Source organism: Trachemys scripta, chromosome 7, assembly GCF_013100865.1.
Source record: "Trachemys scripta elegans isolate TJP31775 chromosome 7, CAS_Tse_1.0, whole genome shotgun sequence".
NCBI classification, from domain to species: Eukaryota; Metazoa; Chordata; order Testudines; family Emydidae; genus Trachemys; species Trachemys scripta.
In genome coordinates, this window is record NC_048304.1 from 98,016,909 (window position 1) to 98,030,569 (window position 13,661).

The 13,661-nt window shown below is 45.3% G+C and overlaps 1 protein-coding gene across 5 annotated transcripts in view; it reads left to right on the plus strand.

The window, feature by feature from the left end:
- Positions 1 to 13,661, plus strand: part of CFAP46 (cilia and flagella associated protein 46) — a 155,642-nt gene that overhangs the window by 63,293 nt on the left and 78,688 nt on the right. For all 5 annotated transcript variants that reach the window (XM_034776106.1, XM_034776107.1, XM_034776108.1 and 2 more), the window contains 4 exons: positions 769 to 900; positions 2,396 to 2,561; positions 13,099 to 13,183; positions 13,289 to 13,427. In XM_034776106.1, the coding sequence (XP_034631997.1) occupies positions 769 to 900; positions 2,396 to 2,561; positions 13,099 to 13,183; positions 13,289 to 13,427 (522 nt within the window). The remainder of the gene's footprint in view (positions 1 to 768; positions 901 to 2,395; positions 2,562 to 13,098; positions 13,184 to 13,288; positions 13,428 to 13,661) is intronic.

Consider the following 13,661-nt stretch of genomic DNA (forward strand, 5'->3'; position numbering starts at 1 on the left):
ACACACACACACAATAACTTTGCAAACTCCCCACCCCCCCAAATCCTTTTTGGGTCAGGACCCCTACAATTATAATACCATGAAATTTCAGATTTAAATAGCTGAAATCATGAAATTTATGATTTTTAAAATCCTATGACCGTGGAACTGACAAAAATGGACCATGAATTTGGTAGGGCCCTGTTTATGTCGCTCAGGGGGGTGGTTTATTCACATTTCTGAGCGACATAAGTTATGCTGACATAGGCTGTAGTGTAGACATAGCCTTAGAGTTGAGGAAGGTCAGTCCCAGAAGGAACAAGAATGATAACAAATTTTCCATACTGATTTGTTTTGTTTTCTAAAAAACGCACACAAGTTTTAGGCTAACCTATATCACAGAAATCCTGAATTAAGTTTTTGTTTGACTTGGATTTTGATTGTGCGTAAGGTGATAAACCGTAACATATTTTATCTCTGTAATTAATGTAAATGTTGTTATCCCTAATATGATTCCAGTATTATTTTACAGAACCAGAAAGGTAGAGTATAAAAAGTATAGAGTAATGTTCGTTTTATATTAGTTTCATAATGTTGTATCTGATGATTAAAAAGGTTTTCAAATTTAGTTTATCATGTTAGTAGAAACTGAATAAACGTTTTTAAGTACAAAGTCTGTAATACCACCATTTTGTAAAAGACAAAGACTGTAGACATCAGTCAATGGGAATGGATGCATTCTCACTCTGTACATTTAGAACACATCATGAATTATTTGTCTTTATGCAGAGATGATTACACAGCAAGACAAGAAATGTTAAGCACTGCTGCTTGTATACAGGGGAGGAGTATAATGGAAAATTTGGCTGGAAAAAAACATTTGCGCTTAGCAGCATCGAAAGCCTTTGTTCAAAGTGCAAGGTATGTTGTATTTTGATGGGGCCCAGCAGAATAATTTAATGCAGCTTTAATTTTTTATATAATTCCTGTTTTGGAACCAGATCAACATATTCTTCTTTTCCAAGAAGTGGCTTAAGTGCAAAATGTTGTGGGCTGAAATACTTAACGAAGGATCTGGTGGAATCTTCCAGTTCAGAAAAATCCTGAATACTCATGTCTACCATATAGCTGGATACTGGAGCTTCAAAATAGTATCTTTAAAGCCACTACTGATCAATGAAGGTGAAGCCACAGATCCAAAGTGAGGGAGAACCTATTATCTAATACCAGTAGGAAATAGCGGTACTGGGGACAGTAAAAAAATATCAGTCTTCCAAACAAAAGGAAAAAATAATTGGTCCCACTGGCAGTCAAAAGTAGATAGGATATGAATTTTTGATAGATGAGAATCCGAAGGTTTAACCTGAGACTGCCAATATTCCAGCTCTTTTTTAGAAGTGTGTGATAAGATAAGTTTGAGGAAACAGTGTAACAGAATCATTAGAGGATATCCAGTTAAAGCGAACAATTCTGTGCCTCTTTAAATGCAAATGATGAGACTTCTTCATAAGTAATAGAGTATTCTGTACTGAGTTGGGCATAGCTGGACAGAGATTCTAAGAGGGAAGCAAGAAATATTGTTTGCAAAATATTGGCTATAATAATAAATCCAGTGACAAGTTATATGAAGGGAAATACAGAGTTTTTAAAAATGCTAAAATTGCATAACTTTGTCAGACACCAGGACCATTCTGGTAAGCATAGTGAGTAAGCCTTAGGCATCATCATCTGGTAACAGTCTGTTATTTCAGAAGATTCCCATTTACAGCTAGATGATGGGATTTAAGCCACTGAGTAGAAAGATGGCATGGTACCACACCTGGGAGAGAATTAACAACTTCAGGACACAAAAATAGCCATTGCATGGAATATTGAGAATAGACCTATTCTTGTACGGAACTAGAGACATTGAAGTTGTGTCCTCATATTACCTTGGTACTTCATCATAGTGTGTGAAACCACATATTAGCTTAAGGGTTATTTTAAAAAAATGATACTGTAATGAGAAATTAACATGGTTGGGGGAGAAAATACAATAGCTTAAAAATAGAGAGTTTTATTATGAGTCCCAAGTACAATTTCAACAGTTTTAGTAATAAAGAATCTTCAAATGGGTTACAAGTAAATATAACACATAGATATTACTGGTATCATATAAAAGTATATTTTTTACGTATTTCTTACTGCTGCTGTTTGTGAGTGTGAACATATTCTTTACCCAAAATGGAAAATGCTTTCTATAGTGGGTTAATTCAAAAGCCCCTCATCTGAGGGGGACATATATAAATCCTGATTAGGACACAAAGGGAGCTGAGTTGGGTGGTTTCATGGTTATGCTTAGTAGACATTGACTACAACATGCAGTTTAGCATGAATGGCAGTCTTTTCTCAGTTTAATCATGCTTTTCTCCCTCAGATATGCAGGTGAAACAGGAAACTGTACCCTTGTAATACTGGCAGCTAGACACTTCTGGAATGCATGTTTACCTTTTATAGGATCTCCACAAGACAGAGAACAGCTTAAAGAGCCCACAGAAACAATTCTCAAAAGCATCACTAAAGCAGAATCTAAAATTAAGCAGGTAAGATTATCTAATAAGTAGCAACATTTTAGTAGAATTTACTGACCGGTTGTGATTTTGAAGCAAAATTTTGCTTTACTTTGAAACTATGGATATTTTCTTCAGGATTTTCTTTCCTGCGGGAGGGGAGAAAACTCCAAGTTTATCAATCTAGCACCTTTTATGAGCACTTACATTCTCTCTCATCTGCACACATGTTGACCTACCTCATCAATAGCCTCTCAACGGGAACTGTTTTCTTCAAAAAGATTTGCTGCAATTTACGACTTTCAGGTGTCCCTTTCTGAAGCGTACAAAATGGTATTAAAAGAAAATATTAATATAAGAAAATAAGGGGAAAAATCAGCCAGTAACTTGCAGATTGGTGGTGATAGGAGGTCATATTGCTCTTGATCTACAGGACATATATTCAAAGAAAATCTCCAGTAAACGGAGGTTCTTCAAGTGTTTGTTCATGTCCATTCCGATCAGGTGTGTGTGTGCCGTGTGCACACCAGCCAGAAGATTTTTCCCTTAGCAACGTTCCTAGGGTCGGCCTGGGCGCCCACTGGAGTCGTGCCTTCATGGTGCCAAATATAGGGCCCTGCCGACCCTTCACCCCCTTAGTTCCTTCTTACCACCGGTGACGGCTAGCTGGAACAGACTGTTGCTCTTGCATTGCAAGCGCGTTTGGGCAATGTCCACTCTTCATATTTATAGTTTGTAATAGTTTCTAGCGTTAGTTAGTAATAGTAGTAGTAGTAGTAGTAGTTCTTAAGTTTCCTTTTGGGGACCCACCCCCCCTCCACCAACGCTTCCCCGGTTCCGGGGTATGCCCCAGTCCCCAGGGTTCAAGCTCTGTGAGGACTGGAAAGTTTATGTCTAAGAGTGACCCACACTCCTCCTGTCTGCGGTGTCTTGAGGAGAGCCACCAGAAGGAGAAGTGCAGAATTTGCAAAGGGTTCCGCCCTAGGATCTTAAAGGACCGAGATCAAAGACTCAAGATCCTTCTAATGGAGGCAGCACTCTGGCCACAATCCGACCCGGGGTCAGCAGAACACCCGCCCAGCACCTCCTTGTTGGTGCGCAGTGCTCCGGCACCAACAGTGTGCGAGCTGGTGCTGAGGAAGGACCCCAAGGAATCCCAGCTCTGCCCATAGACAGTCTTCTGTGAGGCACTGATCTCAGTTCCCAGTGCCCCACAAAAAGAAAAGGCTGGAAAGGGTCTCCCCTCCAAACTCAAGGAGCCTGCGGGAGGGAGACCTGATTTGGGCCACGTCACCTCGGCTCTTCCACCTCCCAGAGTCTTGTCAACTCCTGCCCCCACCCCGGGGTCCAATTGAGTCCAAACCCTCATCGCTCTCCGGACTGACATGGCAGGCAGCTCCAGCTCCCCTCAACTCCAGAGGCGTTCAAGGCAGCTCAGAACCTTATGCGTCTCATGGCACTGTCCTCCCCGCTGAGGAGAAACAAGTCGCCAGTGACCACCCGGCCTCCATTCCCATCAAGGAGCAAACCAGCGATGACAGCGCGCTGATCCCCATCTCCAGCATGCCTCTCCTTGGCATGGTCCACCAGTCCCCTGTTTCTCGGCCCCGCTTGCTGGCACCGCAGAGTACCGCTCCTCCGTGGTCCTCCTTCTGAGACCTCGGAATTGGAATCCTACCGCTCTGATAGGACCAGGACCCAGAACAGAAGATCCAGGTCCCGCCGTGACCACCAGTCCTATCTGGCACCGTGACCATCTCAGTGGCAACCTTCGACTCAGTGGCCCTTCTGGACACCCTGGGCATATCATCAGAGCCAGGGACAAATCCAAGGATCAAGGTCCAGGTCCTCATCGGCATCCTTTGTCCCTCCGCAAGCACCATCGGCACTGCTGGCAGCGGCGCCACCAACACCCTTACCTTCGCCTGTGGTGCTGGCCCCGACTCCTCCGATATCAGCACCACCAGCAGCCGCAGTCTTGACACCACCAGCATCGGTGACCTCAGCACCGCCAGAGTCGGCAACCTCGGCACCGCTGGCATCAGCATCGATGATCACGGTTCCGATGGCCCCAGCACCACAGGCTACGGACCTGGCGGCACAGCAGTACTGGGTGCTGTGTGACCCCCTGGGCACTGAGGGGAGTGAGCAGGACCCATTGTCAGGACTTTCCTCCTCATCCTTCCCCAGATTAAACCATGGCAGGGACATAGACAGCCTGGCCTTGGAGGACAACAGGATTCTGCAACAGCTGCTACGATGGGTGGTCCAGAACCTGGGGATCCAGGCAGAGGAGGTGGTAGAGGATGCCAACCTGATGGTTGACATCCTCACTCCCTCTGGATCCTCTCGTATTGCCTTGCTGTTAATAAAGACTATTGCTGAGACCACAAAGACCTTGTGGCAGACCCTCTCTGCCCCCTATGGCCCATAAAAAAGAGAGGCAGTACTTTGTCCCTTCAAAGGGATACGAGCACGTATATACCCATCCACCTCCCGATTCTCTGGTGGTTGATGCAGCTAACCAGCGTGAGCGCCAGGGCTACCAGGGGCCCTCTCCTAAAAATAGGGATGCTAAAAGACTAGACCTTTTTGGGAGAAAGATCTACTTCACTGGGGGGTTGCAGCTCTGCATATCAAACCAGCCGGCCATCGTTAGCAGATATTCACATAACACCTGCAGCCCAATGGCCAAGTTTGCTGAGCTGCTGTCACAGGAGTCTCCTGCGGAGTTCTCAGCACTGGTGGAAGAAGGGAAACTAATTCTCGAGCTTACCTACAGGCCACATTGGACGCAGCAGATGCAGCCTCCCATACAATGGCCACAATGAGGAGGAGTACCTGGTTGCAGGTCTCTGGTCCTCCCTATGAGGTCCAACAAACCATCTAGGACCTCCCCTTCAAGGGTTCGGCCCTCTTTTCTGATAAAACGGATAAAAAACTCCACAGTCTAAAGGACTCAAGGGCCACCCTCAAGTCCTTGGGCCTCCACACTCCCGTCGCTCAGTGCAGGCACTTCCAGCTGCAGCCTCCCTCGCGGTTCTACCAACCGCAGAACCAGCAGGAGGCTCCTTGGAGAAGGAATAGGAGTGGCAGGAAAAGACCACATCCATCCTTGGGCCAGGGCTCTGTCCAGCCCAAGCCACCTCCTGGCCCCAGACCAGCCTTTTGAGGGTGCAGTCGAGGACGGCACACCAGCACAAGAACTGGATCTATCCAGCCTTACCTTTTTGTCCCGACTATCCCCTTTCTACTTGAGCATGGTCCCATATCACTTTGGACCGTTGGGTACTCCACACGGTAGAGAGGGGATACTCCATCCAATTCTGTGCCCTCCTGTCCTTCCAACTCCCTTCCCCGTCCCTCTTCAGGGACCCCTCTCACAAGCAAATCCTTATACAGGAGGTGCACTTGCTCCTCTCACTGGTAGCAGTGGAAGAGGTTCCTCAGGAGCAGAGGGACAAGGGTTTCTATTCCCGGTATTTCCTAATAGTGAAAGCTAAGGATGGGCTCTGGCCCATCCTAGACCTGCAACAACTCAACACATTTGTGACGAAGCTCAAGTTCCGCATGGTCTCTTTGGTCTCCATTATCTCCTCATTGGATCCAGGAGACTGGTATGCCACCCTTGAAGGACACGTACTTTCACATAGCAATCACACCATCCCACAGAAAATACCTCAGGTTTGTTTTGAACAACAACCACTATCAGTTCACAGTCCTCCCATTTGGCCTGTCAGTGGCTCCTCAAGTGTTCATCAAGTGCATGGCAATCGTGGCTGCATTCCTGCCCAAGCGGCATGTACAGGTTTTCCCGTACCTTGACGGCTGGCTGATTGAGGGCCACACCAGGTCTCAAGTGGAGGCACAGGTCAGCTTCATAAGAATGACATTCAGCGACCTGGGTCTCCTTCTAAACGAGGGAAAATCAACGCTGTCCCCTGTTCAGAGGATAGAGTTTATATGGGCAGTACTGGACTTGACACAAGCCAGGACATACCTCCTGGAAGCAAGGTTTTGATTCCTGGGTGACATCATACAAGGTCTCAGGCAGTTCCCCACCACTACAGCAAGGACTTGCCTGAAGCTCCTGGGATACATGGTGGCTTGAACCTACAAAAAAAACCTGATGAGGTTCAACAAGGACAAGTGCAGAGTCCTGCACTTAGGACGGAAGAATCCCATGCACAGCTACAGACTAGGGACCGAATGGCTAGGTAGCAGTTCTGCAGAAAAGAACCTAGGGGTTACAGTGGACGAGAAGTTGGATATGAGTCAACAGTGTGCTCTTGTTGCCAAGAAGGCTAACAGCATTTTGGGCTGTATAAGTAGGGGCATTGCCAGCAGATTGAGGAACGTGATCGTTCCCTTTTATTCGACATTGGTGAGGCCTCATCTGGAGTACTGTGTCCAGTTTTGAGCCCCACACTACAAGAAGGACGTGGAAAAATTGGAAAGAGTCCAGCGGAGGGCAACAAAAATGATTAGGGGTCTGGAGCACATGACTTATGAGGAGAGGCTGAGGGAACTGGGATTGTTTAGTCTCCAGAAGAGAAGAATGAGGGGGTATTTGACAGCTGCTTTCAACTACCTGAGGGAGGGGTTCCAAAGAGGATGGAGCTTGGCTGTTCTCAGTGGTGGCAGATGACAGAACAAGGAGCAATGGTCTCAAGTTACAGTGGGGGAGGTCTAGGTTGGATATTAGGAAACACTATTTCACTAGGAGGGTGGTGAAGCACTGGAATGCGTTACCTAGGAAGGTGATGGAATCTCCTTCCTTAGAAGTTTTTAAGGCCCGGCTTGACAAAGCCCTGGCTGGAATGATTTAGTTGGGAATTGGTCCTGCTTTGAGCAGGGAGTTGGACTAGATGACCTCCTGAGGTCTCTTCCAACCCTGATATTCTATGATTCTATGATAGTACAGCATGCCAGACCCAGACTTCAACCACTTCAGTCATGTATCGGCCAGTCCAGGACAGTTTGGACAGGATTATAACCCTGCCTCGCCCGGTACTCAACTCCCTCCTCTGGTGGCTCGACCCACAGGTAGTAGGTGCAGGGGTCCCCTTCACCATCCCTCTCGTTAGTGACAGATGCGTCAGACTTGGGCTGGGAGGCACATTTGGGAGACCTCAGAACACAAGGCCTCTGGTCTCAGGCAGCTCTCGCTCTACACATCAATGTCAGAGAGCTGAGAGCGGTGTGCCTGGCATGCCAGACTTTCAGAGCTCACCTAGCAGGGAGATATGTATCAGTCATGACGAACAACACAACGGCAATGTTTTATATCAACAAATGGGGGTGCATACTCCTCCCCCCTGTGTCAGGAAGCCCTCATGCTGTGGGACTTCTGTGTAGAGCACTCGATACACCTGCAAGCATCGTACCTCCCTGGAATACAGACCGAGCTGGCGGACCATCTCAGCAGGTCGTTTCACGGCCACAAGTGGTCCCTTTGCCCGGATGTAATAAACTCAATCTTCCATCCGTGGGGTTTTCCCAGATATACTTGTTCGCTATGCGACACGATAGGAAGTGTCAGCAATTCTGCTTCTTCCTGAGTCACAGCCAGGGCTCCATCAAGTGGAAGAGATTTTCAGTCTGGTCGGTGCAGCACATTCCGTCCCCCACGCTTGCCTCGGTGCCATTTATACTGGTCTATCTTCTCCATCTCAAGCAGCAGGGACTGTCCATGTCATCAATAAGGGTTTACTTGGCCGCCATCTCTGCATTCCACCCAGGTGCAGAGGGCTCCTTGGTCTGTGCTAAGCAGATGGTCTGCTGTTTCCTTAAAAACTATATCCACAGGTCCGACAGCCTATCCCGGCTTAGGACCTCAATCTGGTCCTTTCCAGACTTATGGGACCGCCGTTTGAGCCCTTGACGATGTGCTCCCTCCTTTATCTCTCACAAGGTGGCGTTTCAGGTAGCGATAACCTCAGCTAGGAGGGTGTCTGAGCTCGGGGCCCTAACACAGTATTCCATAAGGACAAGGTTCAGCTCAGGCCTCACCCAGCTTTTCTACCATAGGTTGTCTCCCAATTTCACATCAACCAGGACATCTTCCACCCTGTATTCTACCCCTAAGCTGCACTCCAGCACCAGGGAGCAGAGGCTTCACTCATTCTTCACGCAGCGCAGTCAACTTGTGGAACTCCTTGCCTGAGGAGGTTGTGAAGGCTAGGACTATAACTATAACAGCGTTTAAAAGAGAACTGGATAAATTCATGGAGGTTAAGTTCATTAATGGCTATTAGCCAGGATGGGTAAGGAATGGTGTCCCTAGCCTCTGTTTGTCAGAGGGTGGAGATGGATGTCAGGAGAGAGCTCACTTGATCATTACCTGTTAGGTTCACTCCCTCTGGGGCACTTGGCATTGGCCACTGTCGTTAGGATACTGGGCTAGATGTACCTTGGTCTGACCCAGTACGGCCGTTCTTATGTATGTATTGGATGTCTGCAGAGCACTAGCCTTCTACATCGAGAGAATGAAACCGTTCCAAAGGTCTGTCCAATTATTCGTGGCAGTGGCAGACAGAATGAAAGGTCTTCCTGTCTCCTCTCAGAGTATCTCGTCATGGATCATGTAATGTATTCAGGAATGCTATAGCTTGGCAAAGGGGCCCACTCCTTCAATCACCGCGCACTCCACCAGGGCTCAGGCCGCCTCAGCGGCATTCTTGGCACAGGTTCCCACAAAGGAAATCTGCAGAGCAGCAACATGATCCTCCATACACACTTTCACCACGCACTGTGCAATCACCCAGCAAGCCAGAGATGATTCGGCCTTTGGAATGGACATGAACAAGCACTTGAAGAAGAAAAAACGGTTACTTACCTTCTCATAACTGTTGTTCTTCGAGATGTGTTGTTCATGTCCATTCCAATACCCACCCTCCTACCCCTCTGTATGAGTAACCGGTGTGACAAAGTTCCTCCTCTATCTTGGTGGGTCCTGCGCTTATTGGCGGATTTTCTTGCCTCAGAGATTCACCATGTGGGTTGGGGAATAGCCCAGAGACCTTCCCCTCTGGAATTACCCACAGTCCAGGTCAATTGAGAGGTTTGGGGGGAACCCGGGCCCGCCCTCTACTCCAGGTTCCAGCCCAGGGCCCTATGGACTGCAGCTGTCTATAGTGCCTCCTGTAACAGCTGCATGACAGCTACAACTCCCTGGGCTACTTTCCCATGGCCTCCTCCAAACACCTTCCTTATTCTCACCACAGGACCTTTCTCCTGGTGTCTGATAACGCTTGTGCTCCTCAGTCCTCCAGCAGCACACCCTCTCACTCTCAGCTCCTTGCACCTCTCTTTCTCCCAGCTCCTCACACTCACACCACAAACTGAAGTGAGCTCCTTTTAAAACCCAGATGTCCTGATTAGCCTGTCTTAATTGATTCTAGCAGCTTCTTCTGAATTGGCTCCAGGTGTCCTAATTAGCCTGCTTGCCTTAACTGGTTCTAGCAGGGTCCTGATTACTCTAGTGCAGCCCCTTCTCTGGTCACTCAGGGAACAGAAAACTACTCATCCAGTGACCAGTATATTTGCCCTCTACCAGACTCCTGTACCCCACTGGTCTGGATCTGTCACACCGGCAAGAAGGAACTAAGGGGGTGGCGGGTGGGCAGGGCCCTATATTGGGCGCCATGAAGGCACGACTCCAGTGGGCTCCCAGGCTGACCCTACGGATGCTGCTAAGGGAAAAATCTTCTGGCTGGCATGCACACACCTGATTGGAATGGACATGAACGACACATCTCGAAGAACAAGAGTTACGAGTTTTTTCCTCAGAACTGCAAAATATCTGATTTATTTTCCACCTACCTGAAAGAGTTTTTATTGTGCAAACTTTCTTCAGTGGGGGCTGGTATTCAACAAAATATTCAACAGTTTTGAGGGGGAAACTATAACTGAAAGGGTGTTAAGAGTCAATAATAAAATGAAATACTTTTTAAACTTTTTCAGTAAAACCCTTTACACAATGTGGAAATAGGCACCTTTCCAAATACCATCTAGTAGATAGGTAGATAGGAAATACTTGCAGCATAATAGATGGTATCACATTAATTTTCTTCAAATCTCATAGAGCCCTGAAGTTTAAGGCCGGAAGGGAACACCAGATCATTTCCTGATATGTGCACACTGTCATGTTGAAACATAACCATCTATTTATTGAGACAGCTTTCTTTTCTTTTTGTACTTCAAGTTTTTAGAATTCTCTCTTTAGAAAACTAATACATTTCTCATTGAAGTCTTTCCTTTCACATCAATGGGTTTTGCATCAGGCCTTTAAAATCTTGTTCATATCTTTTGCATTCAGACTCAGTAATACCAGAGTGTACCATTTCAGTCTCAGGCTGTATCTTCGATCATGTAGTAACAGAGTGTATAATAAAGAACAAAAAACTGAATTTTATTTCCTCCCCGAGTAATATATAAATCATTAATAATCAGAAGCGTGATGACTGGTCTGCTGTTTCAAAGTGATTAAAAGACAAAATTGATGAGTGTTACTCTGTACTTGAAAGTATAATGATGTGAACGGTTATAAACTTAAGAGTTTTGATGGCTTATAGATAAGGTAGTGTGACAAAGCTCTGTCCTTGTCTCCGTGGGTCCTGCGTTTCCTGATGGATTTCGCTAGCCTCAGAGGCTCACTGTGACCCTCCACTTAACCCTTCTCTCTTTAGAGACAAGGGTCACAGTCTACTGAACCATTTTCATCATAAGCCATCAAGGGAGGTGAGGAGAAGCTATCCTCCCTTGCACAGTCTCTGTTGTCTCCCAGTCTCAGTGATTAATCAGAGAGCCAAAGGGGAGGAGCCTGGGCCAGCCTTCTACTCCAGGCTCCAGCCCAGGGACCCTAATAGTATCAGCTATGGTAACTGACCTTTTAGGAATAGGACATGTACAATTCCCTGGGCTACTTCCCCACAGCAGCCCCCACTTCCTGAAGCTCCACTTCACCCTTACCTCAGGGCCTCCTTCCTTATGCCTGATATGGTGTGTACAGCTCAGTCTCTCCAACAGCACAACTCACAACTCCTGACTAACTGGGAGGCTTTTAACTAGTTTCATCCAGCCCCTGATTGGCTTCAGGTGTCCCAATCAACCTAGCATCCTCTCTGCCTTCTGGGAAGTTCTTAATTGGCTCCATGTGTCTTAATTGACCTGGAGCTGCTGCCATTTACTTATCCTGGTACCAGGGATTTGTTTAACCTGGGGCTAATATATCTATCTCCCTCTACTTTTCTATAGCCATCTGGTCTTGCCCCGTCACAGTAGCTACTGCCACTAGACACTATTTGCTAAGGGTCTGGTTATTTACAGAGCTTAACAAGACAAGACATTTAAAAGTGATAAAAGGAAATGCTTTTTATACAACACATAATTAACTTATGGAACTCATTGCCAGAGGATATTATTTGGACTAAAACCTTAATAGGAGTCATAAAAAAGATTTAAATATTTATGTGGATCATGGAAACATCCACACATATGCATTAGACAGAACAAAACCTTTTTTTTTAGAAAGGTTATAAACCCTCATGCTTCAGCTACAGAGTGATAGTGGTTAGTTGCCCTTACAGGCAGGTCAGTCCATAGATGTCCACTTTAGGATTTCTTTGAAGCATATTGTACTGCCTACTATCAGAGACAGAAAATGGTATACGCTAACAACTTGTGTATACTGATTCAGTATAGTAATTCCTATATTCCTAAAATGAATGTCAGGTGGGCAGGGTAATACAGTGATCCAACGCTGCAAAGGCACAGTTGGCAGCTGGTTTAAGATGTGTACCATCCTGGAAAGGTGAGTGGTATCTGAATCAAAACAAAATTTGAGGATAAGGACCAACTGTGCTAAGTACTAAGAGCTTTAAAAAAACAGCATCCTGTTTACTGTGAGCTATGTTGGCGTTCTCCTCAACTCTCAGTGTAAAACCTAGAGATTCCATCACTTCTAGGAAGACGTGTGTTGGCCTGTCCAAAACCGATCAGTTGTCCAATAGCTATAACTCTAGTTTAGAGAATTTACTAGTGTAGTCCCTATGTAATTTGTGGTCTGTATACCAGCAGAACCATACCTTTGGGGTTTGCATGTGGAAACAGCCAGGTGCTTAAAGAATATTATCTTTGGAATTGGTCACACTGGATACAAGATAAAAAAAATCCATCCAAAAATCCCTTAATTCTGTGATACTTGTGGTCATCCAGTTACATAACTAAAGCCAGCTAAGCTAGAACAAAACTGACAACATATAGTTACCCCAAGCAGCATTATGGTATGGGAATGTATGATGTAGCTCATTGTATTAATCAGTGCAATTGTGTAATACACTATGCCATTAGAAACATTGATTTGTAGGAAAATAGTTGTAGTTTTCAACTCCCATATGCTTATTAACTGACATAATTACCCTCTCAATTAATGATTATTACACTTAGTGTATTAATAGTTTAAATATTATAATTGCATTTATCCTATTTATACATAGAAAACAATACAGAGCTTGAAGAGTTGTGCTCACAAAAATGTATGCACTACTTTTTTTTTCTTTCTTTTTAGGGAACAGAAAATATGTTGCAGCTTCATCAGTGGCCTACAAAGGATTTTCAAAGTAGTGGATCATCAGAAGGTCATTTTCTCCCAGGCATGCATTTTATTCTTGTCATGCAAAAATGAATAGTCTAATATTTCTGTGAAATGGCTGCATTAATTTCACCATGTTAATATATCGTTTGAATGTATTTCAAAGGTACTGAAGAGGATCTGACATTAAGAACATCCCTGTATGGGTTATTATTCCATATGTATGCTGATAAAAGTGATTGGGAGACAGGGCTCAAAGTGTTAGATGAAGCCATTCAAGTTCTGCCTCGAACTAAACATAGACTGTAAGTTGGTTGATCTCTTTTTTTACTGAAATATTTTAAGCATCCTGACTCTTGAGAAATATAAAAATATGGATGACATTTGAATATATATTTTACATTAATAAAATAGTATAGAGGTTGCCTTTTTGCTGAGCTGACAATTTTTATAACAGAAGACAATATTGTATCTTTTCCCTGCTTCTTCACTGTATAAACTTTTCAACTATTTGATTATGGATCTTTCTTTGCTCTGTT